The sequence below is a fragment of the Salminus brasiliensis genome, chromosome 1, assembly GCF_030463535.1.
Source record: "Salminus brasiliensis chromosome 1, fSalBra1.hap2, whole genome shotgun sequence".
NCBI lineage: Eukaryota > Metazoa > Chordata > Actinopteri > Characiformes > Bryconidae > Salminus > Salminus brasiliensis.
The window spans coordinates 60,501,760-60,519,846 of NC_132878.1; the positions used below are offsets into that span (position 1 = coordinate 60,501,760).

The window sequence follows — 18,087 nt, forward strand, 5'->3', positions numbered from 1 at the left end:
CTGTGCAGCAGGCTGTGACCGTGTGAGATTGATCTAATTCTTGATTTGGGCATTTCAGAATATTTGGTCCACTTGTTTTTATGATGTGTGTATTTCATCGTTTGAAGCTGGCGTTGTTCTGTATGTTCTGAATAAAATCTTTTCATGTTAACATCCATTAAAATATTTTAAAAAGTTTGTTTGCTTCTGTAAAGTTGCAGATTTGGAGATACAAGGCTTTTGCATGACATTTTTTTGTTATTTAGAAACTGTAAAAAGTATAAAAATCTTTATTCAATCACTTTAATGTCTTAATCATTAAAACACATACCAGTATTTACATGCAGATGATGATGATGATTCTATTCTATATTAAATGATTCTATCCTCTTCTGGTTGCTGTCCCATTTTGAGCCTGAGTTTTCTTGAGATTTCTCCCCATTAACATCTTAGGAGTTGGTTCTCCCAACAGGTACTATTGGGCTTGGATTGTTTAGTAGACTAGTGTTGAAGTCTTTCCCGGGCAGAGATGTTCTGCTATAGACTGTCATCATAATGCTGTTTCTGTTTTGTGAGAGGTCTCATTTGAAAATGAATTTGGCTCAGGTTACAGTATGGACTACAAGAAAAGCTATTTGAGTGATGCTCTGGTAACCTACACACACACACACACACCTGGTCCTCAAGAAAGATACAGGACAGAAGGCCTTCTTATCCAACCAATGCTATCCTGAGAAGGACACAGTGACATGAGAAAGGTGCTTATTTTAAAACTGTTATATGGTCTTTGAGGTTGAAAAAGATGTAAATAGATGTAAATTCATCTAATTGCCAATATGGAATTACAGAGCCATATTGATAGATGCCATACAATGGCTTTTCATTCAGTATTAAGTTGTTATTCAAATGATGAACACGTATCTTAATTCTTTTTTCTTCAAGACCTTTAAATATTTCTCGAGGTGTTCCTGTAATTCTGAAAAAAAAAAATTCAGAACTCAATTTTACTTTCTTTTCAGTTTAACCCTTCCTTAACAAATTCTGGTCATCACTTCCTTTTGGGGTGACTGGTTTTCTAGAGTTGTACATTCCTCTCTTCGTCTTGCTGTGATACATGATCAAAACAATACAAACACAAAGTACATGGTTTATAAAATGGTCATTTTAATTCAGGGTACATAGCTGTTACGTAGGGCATCTTAACATTTTCACAAGGCTCTTGGGGACTACAATCAATGATTAGCAAAAACACAACAGTGGTCCGAATATCTAATCGACATCACTGGACAAATCAAACATCTGCAACATGTGCACAAACCTGCAATGAAAGTATTTAACCAAAACCGTGGAGCAGTGTGTATGCAAGATCAGTTCCCATACCAGTGTACACTGAAAAATGGGCATGCATGGTCCTTTTTTTCCTTTTTTTTATTATTATTATTTGACTGCTTTAAGTCTATTACAAGCCTTCATAGTGGCACCATTTGACTCAGACATGCGTCAAAATAACACAAAGTAATTTTTTGTGATCAGGAAGGAGTGTTTCATTTTGTGACTTCCAAGAAACCCTGTCTAAAAGAGCCCGCTGGGGGGGGGAAAGAAAAAAAAAAGATCACTGAGCAGTGAATAGATAACTAGCTAGCAAAACATCAACCTTTCATCTGAACAGTACTGGAGTGAAGGAGTGTTCAAGCCAAGATGGTCCACAAGGATTTAAATCTTCATCAAGATGCGTGCTGACCACAAGTAGCCCGTAAGACGGAGGAGAAACGCAGTAGGGCAGAAGAAAGCCTGCCGTGCTTTGCCCGGGGCAGTCTTTGCTTGTTACTGACATTTCTAAGTCACCAGATTTGCAGTGGACAAACACTAGTTGTTCTCTGACCATTAATGGACTGTTGACATGATGTGAGGCTAATACTTTTCTACAGCAGACACTGCACATAAAAGGCCAAAATGACAACCACAGAACCAAAGGAATGGAGCAGTTACTTCAATTGATCATCACCACCACAAGCCAGGTAGGTGGGTGGGGGCGCTGAGGGGAGAAGGGGAAGAATTTGGTGGCGGGGGATTAAAAAAAAAAAAGAAAAAAAAAAAAGGATGACTCTAATTTTCCTTACACACAGCTCAGTGGTAATGATCATGGACTTACGGGGCTAGAATAATCATAAGTGAAACAATAAGGAATGAAGATGTGTAAAAAGTTTTTTTTTCCTTTTTCCTTTTCTGTTATCTGTGGAGAAAACATGCAGGGTCCTAGTTCTCTCCTCCGTCTCCTCCTTCACCCTCGTCTGCTGCATTGTCAGATGTCCATAACTAAAAAGAGAGGTTTTGCACAGGATTGTCAAATTCAAATGATATTTTACATCACCACACTCGCTGTAAACTGTATGCTGCTATAGTGGTTCATCTGTTCAAACAATGGTCCATCAATTGTGATTACAGTAGCTGTAGCTTTACTTCAGCAGTACAGGTGTATGTAACTTACTGTGAGGTTGTCTCTAAGCAGCTGCATGATGAGTGTGCTGTCTTTGTACGAGTCTTCATTCAGCGTATCAAGCTCTGCAATAGCTTCATCAAAAGCCTGCAAACACAGTCAAAACTTGAGCAAAGATAACTAAATAATACTGGCCAGCTCTACAGCCAGCCTGCCTTCCAAAGCCTAAGCTAGAAATTACACACCACAGCTCAGTTTCCCAGACATGGATTACTACGCCTAACCTTGGACTAAACTGCAGCGTTATTTGTGATTCACTATTGAGAAACGCTCCTAGTCTCTTTTAGTCATGCCTAATCCATTTCTGGGAATTCAGCTCTAAAAATTAAGGTTAAGGAAAAAAGTATGTGCATAATGTACCTCAAGCTTAGAAAACAAGCTCTGTACACAGGATCACTATCTAGCTGTCGCCTACCTGCTTAGCCAGGGCACAAGCCTGCTCAGGAGAGTTGAGGATTTCATAGTAGAACACGGAGAAGTTGAGGGCCAGACCCAGACGAATGGGGTGCGTAGGTTGCATCTCCTTCTTACTAATGTCAAATGCATCCTGGTAGGCGCTCTGAGAGTTAGTTATCGTGTCTAAAGGGACACAAATGGGGAAAAAAAGACGGCTTGAGAGAGATATTAAAACTTTTTTTTTTTATATTCTGATGAAGTTGTGTGCTTCAAATTCTCATCAACACTCGTTAACAAAGAATACATCTGTGGGTGGAGCCTGATCTAATTTTTAAGATGATCATAGGAAATCTTGGGCTAAAAATTGGCTAAATGTCAGAATAGCTTGCCTCAATATCTAATGGGAGCAGTGAGCAAGAAACTACAAAATTGGACCTCTGACAGCTCTAGATCTAAGGCTAGTCAGGAGCTGGAGGGCTATGGAAAGAGGGAGGGGGGGTACCAGGGCAGAGAATTTTCCTCAGCTGGGTAGAAGGCGGAGGCACTGACTCACTGACAGCCAAAGAAGCTGCAAGGCATTGATATACTCCTCGACCACATTTGGGATCCAAATTTATTCAACTTGAATTAAGCCTACAAGCACAAATTCCCCTTAGGCAAGTAACTGTTGTGCTCACATGGTGCTTGCACATAGCTTTGCTTTCAAACATGACATACATCTGTTGTCTAAATTAAACAATCTCCAGCACAATTCTACAGATAAATATTGGTAATCTTTTTATCAAATCATTTAATGACTTGAGTTCAATTGCTTACAAAGCTCCTCGTGAGGACGCAGGCTATTTGTGTTGGTAGCCATTACTGCCTATACATTTTACACACGATTCTGGGAATGAGATGGGATATGATTTTTTTCCAGAAAACATTTAAACTGTTTACAGGTTAGTTGTGCGTCTGTTTGTCTATTACCATTTTTTTTTACCACATTATCACTCGCTCTCCATAGAGGAGAACAAGGTTCAGGCCTGGCACAGGAAATCATAAATATACTCTTACCCTTCTTATCGTCGCCTGAGGCAACCTCTGCGAGGTATCTGTAGTAGTCACCCTTCATCTTTAAATAGAAGACTTTGCTCTCAGCATTAGAGGAGTTCTCAATCAAATATTTGCCCAGGAGTCCCTGAGGAGAAAGAAGAACAGAATATTTCAGACTCATCCTGGAAAATTTTAACATTTAAAAACTCTCCAGGAACCAAGAAATAAGGAGCCAAAGTGAATTCTCAGTGGGTTGACCAGGTGTTAAAAGGGGGCTTGGTCATCTCTCAACATCACATTCTATCCTACATCACATTCACATCCTTCTACAAACAGAAGCTAGTATAATAACGATTACAACCTGACCATAACTGATTGCCTACATTTGGAGTAACGTGAACATTGTTTCCAACTGACTTCAAAACCATACTACATTCACTAGGTGCTGCTATGACTGTGTGCAAGGGTACCACACTTGAAAGAAAACATGCAAATCATGCACACACACTCAGACATACAAATGCACACATACTGGTGGAGCACAGTCTGCAGACATCCTGTGTGAAAACCCAGCCCTTTCCTCTAGCTTATGAGGTCAGTAATGCTAGCCTAACATGCCCCTTCACCCAAGAGAGATGAGGCCTGGAGGGGGAGAGAGAGAGAGATGAGGATAAGAGTATTTATTAGGGGGTGAGTATTATAGATTCAGTTCAATCAGTTCATCTCGTCATTCATCAAGGCCACCTAAACTGGAGAAGTGCAACACTCATTCATATGCATCATCCCCTCTCCCAACACTGTGTGTGCTGTTATTTTACTTCCGTCCTTTTATTTTTTACAGTAAAATTAATAATTAAACCCTTGAAAGGCTGCACACTGTTTGGTTACTTAAGGCTGTTTGATCTCTTTACATCAATGATTAGTTGATTAATCATCAAAACTATGGATTACTTAATTACTAATGTAATTGACAGTGGCTATCTCTCCACAAGTGGACAGTACGAAAACCCCATGCCTTTAGGCTAAACCTAGCAGACCTCAGCAATAGACACGTTCACAGTAAGCCACAATAGGCTTGCCACAACTTCCTCTTAAAGGAATCTAAACAGTGTACTCTTTTAAAGCACTTGTGTTTTATAGTAGCAAAGTCCAACAAAAATATATGTGGTAGAAAATGTGCTCAATGTCAAACTTGGAATATACACTGATTTCCCTTAACAAGGTGCTCCTCAACTTTGTGGATAAATGAAGCAAGAAATAACCCAAGCAGGGACACAATGCAATCCTGGTTGATACCAATATCCAACACCCACATAGATAATAAAAAAAAAAAAAAAAAAAAAAAAAAAGTCTATTCTGCTAAATACACATTTACAAAACACAGATAAGCCACTGACAATCTGCTGATAAATAACAATTATCCACTGATAATTGTCATCGCTGCATTTAGTACAATGTTGCATGTTTGCCTGATTCAGGTCCTGTAGCTCAAACGGGAAACCTTTGTCTTTCTGTAACTACTTCCTCCTTTCATCAATCATCAAGGACAGTGAAATCCCACCAATCAGTCTTGCGTATGTCTGCCTTTGTATTTATCCCTTTCAAATGTAGTTTGCAAATGTAAAATTGCAAATGTAGTTGATCAGATCAGAGTTTAATGCCCTTAGTTCTGTTCTATAATGTTACAATGAAGCTACAAGGCTAATGTAGTCAACAAATAATGGATGTTCCTTATCTTTAAGAGTAACATGGACAATTCAGGAAAATTCATTTACCTTGCAGCTTCAACACAAAACTAAAGAAGCAAACATCTTGGCTGACCAACTACATTTTAAGATAAGAAGAACCTCATGGGAACTAGATTTGTTCTGCTGACTCAGATGGAAAAAATGTTACATGCAAAACCCTTGGAGCTATATCCTTAATAAACAAAATCAATAATAATCTATATTTGTCCAACGCGGCCCGATTTGCACTAGGCACACTGTTCAGCAATGTTCAGTTATCAGCTATGTTACCATAAGAGATTAGCAAGAACACAGGCAAGCTTTGCACAAACCACACCTATAATCCACAAGCAGTATTCTACCTCAATGCTCTATTTATACCCAGAGCACACTTACACACTTCCTTGGCTCAGCACAACTGGGCGTGTTAAGAATAGGGCAAACTACAGCCAATATACGCATGACAAGACGACACTTGAGATCTCCGAGCAAGCAACATTAGCTTCCTCAATCCTACACCACTGTAAATGTGCATGTGGGAAGCCTGAGTGTGGGAGGAAGTGAGCCAACACTAGGGGGCTGAAGCAGGTAATCTGAGAGGGAGCTACTGCTGCATCCTCACACCTTTCAACTCTAGCAGGAGCAAGCGAAAGCACTGTAATGCTTTGCATACAAGCTGCATAACTAGGGCAAAGTAAAAAGGACATCCTTTTCATGATTCAATAGACAGCCACCAAGTTCATCACACACTGTAGTGCAAAGAAAACCCACCAAATCTCAATCTTGTTATTCTTTAGCTCACTACAACATATCGGCTCCTCCTTGATGAACACAGAGATGCATTTTTTTAAAGACCACACAGCCTTTTGCTGAAGACTAAAGAAAACACACAATCACCCCTCATGAAGTGGTGACATAGAATCTAAGTCATTTGGTGCAGGAGGAGCTGGATGCAGCATTTTTGCCTGCAATTCTATATTGATTGCGAGGTCATTCGCCTCTGCACCACTGTTAGAGGAATCAATCGCTGCATTGCTCCAGAGAAGTATTGGCTCTGCAGCGGATCTCCTGTAATGAAGCAGATTGAGCAAATCTCTGCATGCTGGACACTTTGTACCAGTCCACAGGGACATGGATTTAGCCTAGTCTTGGACCCTGCTGTAACATCAGCGATGATTCAGCAATGAGAATCATCTTTTGGTTTGATATTCAGGTCTAGGAAGGTAGGCTAGGCTTAGATTTATGGTCCCAATCAGAATGACATACTTGAATCATGCACAGGTGGATGAATGCAGCATTAGAAGGACTCTACTTGTGTGGTGTAGTGTGGTGTGGTGCACTTGCCCAGCCAGGGAATTAAAAGCCATTCTGCCTTTAAGAAGGAGGCCCATCACCCAGCCTTTATCCAGAGCTAGGATGTGGCAATCCAACCTTTTCTGGTTGGAGATCAATTCTGATATCTGAACTCAGGGACACAGCCAATACAAAGCACTGACCCAAAACTAGTGCTGCATTAAGGAGCAAGTCCATACAAATACACATACAGCAAATACGCATACAGCAGTCTACAGATCTTTTTCAAATGCCATGATTGGGAAACACTACTGCATGTTGGCATTTGACCGATATCTGATCTGTTTAATAGGGTTAGTATCGGTGCAGCTCTAATCCTGAGCCAAACACAATCCTCAGGTTCAAGTAAGTTCGTGTGAAAGCACGTTCATGTTCATAGGCTCTGTCAGCAAGTGACAGCTCAGCTATATGCATGTAACCATGTAGGGGAAAGAAAAAAAAAAAAAAAAAAGAAAAAAAAAGACTGTAGCTGGTCGTTAACCTTCACCACCCCTATACAGATCTTTAGGCTTGACTTACCAGCACGTCGTTGCAAATGTCGCGCAGCTCCGACTCCACTTTCTCCCTGTACTCCTTCACCATCTGAAGCTTCTTGTCGCTGCCCTCCGTCTTCTGCTCGATGCTCGAGATCACCCTCCACGCCGACCTCCGCGCCCCGACCACGTTTTTGTAGGCGACAGACAGCAGGTTCCTCTCCTCGTTCGTCAGCTCGGTGCCCTGCTCCGTAACCTCCTTCATGGACGCCGCCATGTCGTCGTAGCGCTCGGCCTGCTCGGCCAGCTTGGCCTTCTGAATGAGCTCCGCTTTATCCATGGTTTTAGCGACGGCGAGCAAATCTAGCTGTGGACCTTAATCACTAACTCCGGCAAAGCGGCGAGTCCAGGTGGAGGGGAAGGGAAAAGCAGCAGCGAAAGGCGGGGAAAGAAACGGCTCGGACGAGTAGAAAGAAGGTGAGCAGGTGAAGTAGTCCGGGTTTTACCTGCACGAAGAAGAAGAAGAAGAGGGAGGGGAAGACGTGAACGTTAGCTCGTAAAGAAAAAAGGTAGCTACCAAGCATTAACTTCGTATCTAGCTATATTTTGCTGGTATTTAATGTGTCATACTGTGAATCGGGCAGATCTTTATATTGTGTCAAATCTGTCATGATGAATGGATCAATAGAAATGCCCGAAGCATGTTTTACTTTGACTTCCATTGAAAGTTAATACGCCCCCCCCCCTCCTTTTTTTTTTTCCTAAAAATGTACTAGCAAGCTACTGTTTTGGGTATAGCGACGACACGCAGTGTTGTGGGAACACTGCTGAAGGGCAGATCTGGCTTGTTGGAAGTGTGAACCATGTGAAGTGAAAGCCAAGTCAAACGCCCAGGCGACCGACGAGTACCTGCATGAACCTGCCCAGTGCTACCTAAGGTTAGCTAGCTAGCTACGCGGATTAACACCTTCAGCCTCTTCATAAGACAGGTGCTTCGCTCGTACACACCAAGTGGTTACACACGTTACAACCTCTTGCGACTCAGACTAAGCAGTAAACGAGAGGAGAGGGAGCGTATTTTAATGATGACAACCCAGTTTCTTCACGCCTCACGTTTGTCGGACTAGGGAGTTGAAAGTGAAGCGGTAGCTACAACCACCACCGCCGCCGCTGCCGCCACCGCTGCTGCTGCAGCCACCGCCGCTGCTTCTGGCTAACGTTACTGTTAGCTAGCTACAACTACTAGAAACGACAAGCGCCGGTTATTCCACCATTAAAACGCTGCTAGCTAACTACCGAATACTAACCGAATATTAAAAAAGCCTCTTTCTTCCCCATTTGCTAAGCACCCGCCACAACGGACCGCCCTACAACCGCAACCATCCGCAGTCTAAAAAAAACACACCCCTGACTTCACTAAGAGCCGTTCCTCAATCTGCTATAGCTAACGCTGCTACAGGCTAACGGGAGTGTAACGTTATTTCTGACAGCTCCGTTTCGACTAATTCAGTTTAACATGCCGCAGCGGCTTTCATAAGCATATATACCACCGCTCGCGTTTCACCCGCATGTCTGGTTTTCAAATACAGGGAGAAAAGGTAGAAAATCGTACCGACCGTGTACAGGGTCTCCACTACCGCGCTGCCCTCTTCGGCTCTCTTTGGAGGGAGAAAAGACTCCGATTAACGTCCAACCGAACCTGAAAAAAGAGGGCGTGGTCAACAGCTCCGTAATCCAATGAGAACGTCTCCTGAGGGCCACTTTTGCCGTTCAAGACAAGAAGTTATCCAATGAGGGTTAAACGCGGGGAGTGGAGGCGGGACTTGACTGAGGCCACGGCTTTTGCACCAATTAGATAGGGAGAAAACACGTCACCGTCGCGATGGAGACGAGCTCCTCCCTCGGTGTTGTACACTCAGCGGGCGTGGCTGGACTCAAGAGATGGCAGGCTAGCCCACGAAACGGCTTAATACGCTAGCTATCCTGAGTTTCTAAGTAGTACTGTTATTGTTTGATAAACAAGGGCCCTCTCAAGACTAGTTAATGAGTAAATAAATAGACTTAAGCTCATTCTTTGAAGCAAAATGGCTAGTACACTATGGAGAGATTATACATAGCTAGTCCTGGACTAATGTACACTTCCCATTCAGGACTGGGTTCAATTCTCTGAGAAACAAACCCTACATTAACAAAATTATCCAGTCCAATTATTCATTAGTGAATTTGGATATAGCTGCCAGCAGTGTCTCAAAACCTCCTTCATCATGTCAATCTGGTGCAAGAAAAGAGCTGTCAAAATGCATAGGCTCTGTAAGGTTACAGTTGCTTTACTGTAGTCTGAGCTTCACCTTTCACACAGCTGCCCCTGGTAGATTGAGAACTAGGCTGGACTTTATATCAACCAGGCTACTATCTAGTACTCATCATCCTATGCTAGATCTATAAGTGTTGCATTGTATTGATTTTTGCAGCTGATGGACAGTGGCTGCAGCGTGTAATTGGCCAGTATGTCATGGCTTCTGAGTCCAGGAGGCCAGTCAGCAGTTCACAGATATAAATGAGCTCATTCCCAAGTTTGCTACTCCAGCTGCTTCCAGCTGAATCTCGTTCCAAAAATCCTTCATGAGACTGTGTGACATCAGTGTATTGGCATCCTCGCTGAATTTATCACCGCTGTTTTCCTAACACATTGCATTTTGTTTGCAGACTCCTCTAAAAACAAAACAGGGAGCCGTGTCCAGTTATTCAGTTGATTAATTGGGGGACTATACATTCCAATGTAATAACAGACCCCCTTTACAGAGGGAGGATTGTGCATTGTGTCCTGAAGTATTTGTAATGAATGAACTGCAGGCTAAGGCATGTGTGACCAGTCACAGTGGAAGTGAAGAAATTAAGTTGCTTACTTAATACAGAGTCTAAATAATGATCTCATTCGAGCAGTGAGGAATTTGTGGTATTCATTTGGACATGCGCAGTCCAGCACCCATTCTCCACTTGCTGAGTTGTTCCTAATGCCAATAGTGTGAGCAGCATTTCTCCACATTTCTTTCCCATCTTCTAACATACAGTACTATATGTTATATATAATAATACTGAGAGTGGACGAGCATGCTATGAGCCTTTCAATGTGCCCTAAAATGTCAAACTGTATTTACTTTGGCATAGTTGAGTTTGGTACATGGAACTGACATACCGTGAACCTCAAACATAACCAATTACAATTGTATTTACACCTCCACAACTGACATAGCAAACTAGCGAAATCCCTAGAACTAGTAAAATGGTAAAACACAAGAAGAGTGACAGGACAATATGATGTTGTTGATACTGTAAAGCAGCATATCACCACTAGACTGTTAGATATGGGAACACAGCCTATCATGTAAAACAGAACTTGTGACCTTTGGCCTTTCCCAGTTTCTTCAGAAGGGAAGAACAAACCCAGCATGTGACAAAGCGAAAGCCGGTGGGAGTAAACAGGGATCCGCACTAGGCTAAAAGCTAATGCTAGCTGACCCTAGCTTTTGCCATGTCTTATTTCCATTGTCTGCTCCCTCAAAAACAAAGTGGGCTACCTCATCTGACTACCAAACTGGTGCTAAACACACATCAGATGGGAAAGCACTGGCTTCTTTTCTTCAGGTAGGATTTGAGAAACCCAAACAGTGGAAGGGGAATGGGGGCAAGACTAAAAGCTAACTAGATACTATTTCTTTAGCAACTGCACTATCCAGTAAGACTCAGAAATAAATGTTAAAACTATAGTATCATATGTGGCTTCTGTGATCCATCTGTGCCCTAAACCAGCCGTAAAAGGAAAACCAGTTTCAAAAGGGTTGTAAAAAGGTTTACAACAGTGCACCTGAACATTTTTCACCGCAGCCAACATATTTCACTTATTATATCAAAGAGAAACTTAAAATACGTAATAAATGCATTCTATGGCACCTTTAATGAACTGAACTCAATATCTAGAGGCATAAATACATGCATTACATATTGCAAAGCTGATGCAATTCATTCTCTCCACTTCAGCTACTGATCCATCGCTACCCATCACTCAGATTATGCTTAGTTCAAATCGGGTAGAAGAAAATAAGACTTAATTAAATGGGCACTAATCACCCTGTGGCAAGGACACAGCCGTTCTAAACCACAGTGTTTGTATTCCACGCTCTGCACAGAGAGGAGGCATTTAGAGTCGGACATGTCTTGAGACAGTGGGCAAGAAACATGTTTGTCTTTTGAAAAGGGCAAAAGCCAAGGAGCCTCGGAGGCACCGAAACATCCTTGAGAATTACACGGCCCACGCTCTGTAACTACTCAGAAAGTGACACTTAGTGACGGTGTAAACTAGCTTTGAGTTAATGTCATCAACATGGGTCAAGATGGATTAAAAAAAAGAAAGAAATGCATCTACTATGAGAAAGGCTGATCTATTCAAAAATTACATATGGCTGCCCATTCAGCCTGCATCAACTTAGTCCCACTCATTTCTGTTGAAACTGAAGCTGAAGCATTTCCATATATTCCAGCATGGACTGCTATTTATGGTATATGAAACCACACAGACATTGTAAGTGGACCTAAATGTAAAACAAATACAAACAGGCCCAGGGTACAAATAAAAACCACTATGGAACCTGGTCCTAAAATGGTAGCCCTTTCACTGGAAATCTGACTTGGCCTCCACTTTCTACAGAAAACAAAGGGTTACCTGATATGTTCCGCATCAGGAAAAACTGTGGATCAGTTACACATTTGGAATGTTCCCTTGCGCTGTAATCCCATCCCATTGTAAGGGGTAATGCCAAAAGATCGAACGGAGGCAGCAGTGAAAACAGTCCCTCTGCAACTTGGTCTTCACTGATGGATCCATTTCTGATGACAGTCATGCTGTCATGACAATTATATATATACACAGCACTGTGGTACAACAACATAGAGCCAGGATTCATGGCCTAGTAATGTGGAACAAGGGAATCATGTGATGAAACTCTACCAAACACCGACGGTAATTTTTTGGCTAGTTCAGTAATATTAACCAGAGTACATTGAGGGTTATATGATTGAATGCAATCAAAGTCCAGAAGCAGCTTTCACACCACTAGAGCTGCATATACACAGCTATGTGATGTATATTGCTAGCCCAGCTAGCGAGTAGGTAATGCATGGCAGTAGTGTAGGAAATAAGCTAACGTAGGAACACCACAGTCATGACATGAGTTTTTAACGTACCCTCTTAATTTATATGTGAACGCAAAGAAATATAGACATTTAGCCCAGATTTAGGTCCTTAAGTTCAAGAGTGTATTGAGGACGGGTTTGTGGTGAAGCTGTAGTAGGCAAGCGGTAAAAGATTTAAGCCAGCAGCCAGAAGGTTGTGGGTTCAAGTGCCAGGACTGACTGTGTACTCTTGTTTGTGGACTTGGGTAGAGTACTTATCCCCAGTGCTGCTCATACTTCACATATGTGTTGACTAATCACCTGCATGGCCACCATGTCTGGCCACCATAACTGGCTAGGCATAAGTTAGGCACCAAAATGACATGTTCCTCCTGCTATGGCCTCTGCTATACACCTCTCCACTTTTGGTTCCAACTTTTGGTAGGTACTATCAAATCCATATGAATTCTCATCATTTAGAAAGAAACGTTTAACAACCAAGCATCTGGATATTGTTAGACATTGACATCTTTCTATGCTTCTATGCTTTCTTTCCAATTTGGAGTAAAAGATGATGGAGGTTTTGCACCTCTTTAACCAATTCGCTCAACATTCTTATTCTTAGGGTAAGGTTCTCTGTAGATGGAGAGCAGTACCACACTCAAGCTGCCACTCTGCACAAATCCAGCCTACTTGGCTTCAGCCACTCCATTATCTAAAGCACCCTGGGAGCCGGTGGCTGTGGAGGATGTGTCAGAGTCTGCGGGACGCTGAGTGCTCTAGGAGTGCCGTGCATTTATCTGGAGCTTCTCAAGTACTGCAGTATCTGTGTTCTCTGGGCTGTTGTACACTCACATAGCCAAAGCCAAAAGTGGCAGTGAGAGAAAGAGAGAGATGGCTTTTTGTAAGCGGCCTGGACCAATGATGGCCCGTCAAGGAGCCCCATTAAAAAAAGGTGAGACCTAGATAAATCTGCATGGCTCCCATGAATCCGGTCGCAATTAATGTCACCCTATGAAGGCTTGAGATGAAGTCTTGTCAGGTCATGTCAGTTACTCATCGTATGCTCAGAAGTGAGTGATGGCACACTAATAGAGACGCCCTTGTTATTTCCCTTTTACCATTCTCCATCTATCTATTCCTCACCTCCCCCACCCAGTCTGCTTCCAACGCTGCTCGTGAACTGGATCAGTCAGGCTGTCAGCTAACACTTTCTGCACGGTCGAGTGCTGTTACGTAATGTGTGCTCTTTTGGTGGAGAGGAGGGAGGGAAAAAAAGGCTCAGGGCGTAGTCTGGCGTCCCTGAAAACCTGCCTGGAAACAGGGCTTATACAGGCCAACACATAAACATATATTTCTATATATGCTAAGAATACTCAGACACAGAGCTGTGTCTCCGGAGTACAGAGAGTTAAAATAATTGTAAGAAGTATATTTCTGGGGCACACACACACACACACACACGCACACATTTGTATGTAAAAAAGGAAAATACTGATAATTTATCTCTTTGGGATAGACACATACACTATTTACACAATGTAAAAACACAGCATGGAGTCATAATTTAGATAAAGATAAAGGGACAGTAATCATTTCACAAAGCACACAAGGACACTTACATGTTATTTTTCGTTCTATCATCTTGAGAGGATAACCAACTTAAGAAAATCCAAATTGAAGTAAAGTTGGTTTTCTAAAATTGGGCAATAGAAAAATAATGTAAACTGGAGTTATGCAATAGCACTGTAAATCTTTTGCCTAGCTCACGTTCTGCTGCTGTAACGCTGCTGTGAGGAGGGATGTGCTGAGTCATGGAGCAGTAGGCTGGCACTGCAGGCAGCATCCTGCTGGCATGCATCACTCATCTACACTCACTGCCTTTCTCAGACCTCCCTGAGCCCGAGCACCACCAGAGACAGACACACGAAACCTCGCGTAGAGAGGGAATCTCCATGTTCTGAAACCCTGACCGACCCCCCCGTATGCTCAACGCCGGCTTTGGTTGCCTGCTTTCATTGTTACTAAGTGGTGGTGGTGGAGGGGGTGGTGGAGGGGGTATGGGCTGGTATAAAGTAGTCACAAGAGTCTCATTCCTCTGTGAAGCTACACTGTATAGATAAAAGTATTGGGACACCTGCTCATTCTTTGTTTCTTCTAAAATCAAGGGCATTAAAAAAAGTCTCCAGGCTGTCCAGGGAAGGCTTTCTACTACTTCACAGGCAGGATTTGATTGCATTCAGCCAAAAAATGTTAGTGAGATCAGGAGGTTAGATGATCACCACCCCACCTCGTCCCCAACTACCCAACTTATTCCAAAAATACTGGATGGAGCACCATCGTTTCACAGAACACAGTTCCACTGCTCCATAGTTCAATGCTGAGAGTCTTTATATGCATCTAGCCCACGACTGGTGTTAGGCATGGTGCCAATAGGTGTATGTCCGTCTGCTCCAGAGAGTCCTATTCTATTTGCAGTACTTCTGTGCAGTGACTAGACAAACTGTGTGTGTGTGTGTGTGCTTTTGCACATCTGTGTCAGCAATGGGTGCAACTTAAAGCAGTTGAATGCATTCATTAGAAGAGGTGAACACAAACATTTAGACATATAGTGCATATATCATCCCTGTTGTCCTTTCATTCAAAAGCCTTGTATCTCCATAAAGCCAACATTACAGTAGGAAAGTCTTATGGAGATCTTAAGGAGAATGATAACTGGGAATCTACACATAAATACAGTGTAGAGCTGTTTGTGTCTGTTAGAACTATTTGTTTAAGGACGAGAACTTTTACTAAAGTAAACAACACTGTTCTAATCCTCCACCTTTATTCCCATATGCTTTGCAATAGTGCTATTAGACCATTTGGACCATGGTATTTTACCTTTCTAAAGTGTTCTTAAAGCCATTTGAGGAAAAAAAAATAACAAAGATGATGACAATTATTAATAACTAAGCTGGATGTGTATGCTGATCAACACCAAGATAGACAACAGGAAATAAAAAGCTGGAATCAAATCACGACTCCATTTGTCTTGAAACCACAAGGTTCCGCAAGCACTGATTGTTTAATATCATGACAATCAGAGTGTGCCGGCGGCTGAATGATGGAGGACAGCAGAGAGGAAATTTGGACCACAGAGTGACGATAAAGGGGAGGAGGGGGAGAACGAGTGATGAGGAGACTTCCCCCTGAGAGATGAGGAGAGATATTAGTCTGATTGCCAGCTCCTGTGCAAAGCCTGCTGATTAGCCTGGCGCCTGTTGCCATGCTGATCTCGTTCGTGTGTGTTGGATGGATCTCAGTAGCTGCCAGGATAAACAGTTGTGTGCCAAGCTCCACTGTGATAGGCAAAGGTTGCCAGAGTTACATTTTGGTATCTATTCGCTGGGAAAGCAGGTTCCATTCACTTACCAGGCTTTTGTTGTCTGGTGTGTCCGAAAGCCGAAAGGGCGTGACAGTCATCCCAGTCTCCTCTTACCCTCATTATCTGTCTCACTTGTGTGTAACTAAGAGCTCTCGGGACCACACCCAGATGATTGTTGTAAGACTTAAATGCAGGCATAAATTTAACATGAAGAACTTGATTCATGAAGCTTAATGACTCATGTCAAGCGGTGACTCAAGGCATTTCATCCTCAGGGAAAGTCTGGGATGGGACATGGATCTTAATGCAGAACTTGTAGGAACTACTCTTTAACAGTGAGAAGATATTCAGTCCAATGTCTCAGAACCATACAGTTCATAGACTGTCTACATCTCATTAATATCTAATACAATATGTCTTTATTGTCATTTATACTCGTACAGTGCATTAAAATTCTTCTCTTCTCATATCCCAAGTAGGAAAGGTAGGATCAGAGCACAGGGTCAACCATGCAATAACACATCTGGAGCAAAGAGGCCTTGATCAAAGGCCCAACAGTGGCAGTTCACAGGCCCCAGGTATCGAACCCACAACTCTGTGATCAAGAACCCTGCACTCTAAATACAGAGTCACCACTATGCTATAGTTATACAGGGCTGCCAGGTAGTCCGGTATAACTCATTTAATGTTCAAGATAAAGGTTTAGGTCAGGAATAAGGGTAGGAATTAGGGTTGATAACATGGTAAGGTTAAGGTTAGGGTTAGTGTTGGGTGTAGGGTAACAATAGACAACATAGAGTTCAGTTGTAGTTTATACATATTCAGGTGAATGTCAGGTGAGAATCTATGAGGCTTCTATATTTTTCAGTGGAATCATTTGCTGGAATAGACTTCACACACTCACAATTTCAATATTATATGATGATTTGTGTTATTGTCTGTTATTAGAGAAAGAACATAATGCTTTTATTTATGTCTAATGACCAATATCCAGAACTGATGTGAATAGGTTGAATATTGTGGAATGAACCCATGAATTGGAATGAATGAATACAAATTTGATTTTATTTAGTTTATTAATGAATGTATTTAGTATTTTACCATTGTAAATGTTTTGTAAAAATTCAGGCTGGGTTTCCAGAAAGCATGTTAGCACAAAAATGATTGTGTGGAGCAAGCATGACACAGCACACTCAGTTAAAGGTGCCCTAGAATGGTAGACTGTATTTACAGATAGTTGGTTAATGAGAGTTCAGTACATATTAGTGACAAACCATGAACTTTAAACACTTTTGTATCCTCCTTTAAAATAAAGTCCCACATAAACATCTCAGTGCTTTAAGTTGTCCATTTCAAAAATCCAAGACTGTTATGTCACTGTTAGAGAATATGGTGTTAATACTTTTAGTTTTCTGAGAGCATTCACATGACCATGCAACTCTGGTAGTAGGAAAATGACTAGTTACTAGGCGAACCAGGCCTCATGACCACAACTTTTTATGTGCCGTGTGTCTGAGGAAAGGGTAACTCAAACTCTGCAAAAGAAGGAAGCTAAAGCCAGGGTGGCCGGTAGGGATCAGTGCTAACCATCTCTTCCCTTTAATGTCCACTCCCTCAAAAACAAACTGAACTACGCATTAGAAGGGAAACTCAAATATGCTACACAAGAAAGCCCAGGTAAGCCAAGCCCAGGGAAGTGAGCAGATGTCTATGGTAGGCTAACACTTGCCAATGAGCAACGATCTCTGTTCTGTTCTGTAAACTGAACAATAAAATCAGAGGATCATTTTTAGGAGTGTACTGTAAAATATGCTTTTTCTGAGGTAAAATAATAGGGTTGTAAACAGGCTTGTAAAACTGCATCTGCGCATCATTTTAAGGTGATCCCAATGGCTTTGGGAAACTGAGACCTGAGTCAGGCACATAATATACATAAATCATCAGCAAACTGAATTTTTTACCTGAATTACTGATTTGTACAAATTTGCTAACTACTTAATACCAGCTTGTACTGTCTGGAAGGTCTTGTTTTCAATGTAACACATTCGTTTTTTCAGCATTGATGAGGTTTAAGTTATAATCAACACATGC

The 18,087-nt window shown here is 41.9% G+C and overlaps 1 protein-coding gene across 2 annotated transcripts; it reads right to left on the minus strand.

Annotated features, from left to right (window-relative positions):
- Positions 1-1,123: 1,123 nt before the first annotated feature.
- Positions 1,124-9,174, minus strand: ywhaqa (tyrosine 3-monooxygenase/tryptophan 5-monooxygenase activation protein, theta polypeptide a). Of its 2 annotated transcripts, none has more exons than XM_072684615.1 (6): positions 9,077-9,174; positions 7,507-7,966; positions 3,929-4,052; positions 2,892-3,055; positions 2,468-2,563; positions 1,124-2,295 (listed from the first exon to the last, which is right to left on the minus strand). In XM_072684615.1, exons 2-6 carry the CDS (start codon positions 7,798-7,800, stop codon positions 2,236-2,238), a joined length of 738 nt encoding a protein of 245 aa, XP_072540716.1. In that variant the 5' UTR covers positions 7,801-7,966; positions 9,077-9,174; the 3' UTR covers positions 1,124-2,235. The 2 variants fall into 2 exon arrangements, with proteins under 2 accessions (XP_072540716.1, XP_072540724.1); XM_072684623.1 differs by having other exon boundaries at positions 9,073-9,127.
- Between the last annotated feature and the right edge of the window lie 8,913 nt (positions 9,175-18,087).

Excerpts from the sequence above, each read along its gene's own strand:
- ywhaqa (XM_072684615.1), bottom strand. The coding sequence starts at position 7,800 with ATGGATAAAGCGGAGCTCATTCAGAAGGCCAAGCTGGCCGAGCAGGCC. Across the intron at positions 3,056-3,928 it reads CTCAGGCGACGATAAGAAGG|ACACGATAACTAACTCTCAG; the intron begins GTAAGAGTATAT and ends GTGTCCCTTTAG. Across the intron at positions 2,564-2,891 it reads CTTGTGCCCTGGCTAAGCAG|GCTTTTGATGAAGCTATTGC; the intron begins GTAGGCGACAGC and ends CTGTGTTTGCAG.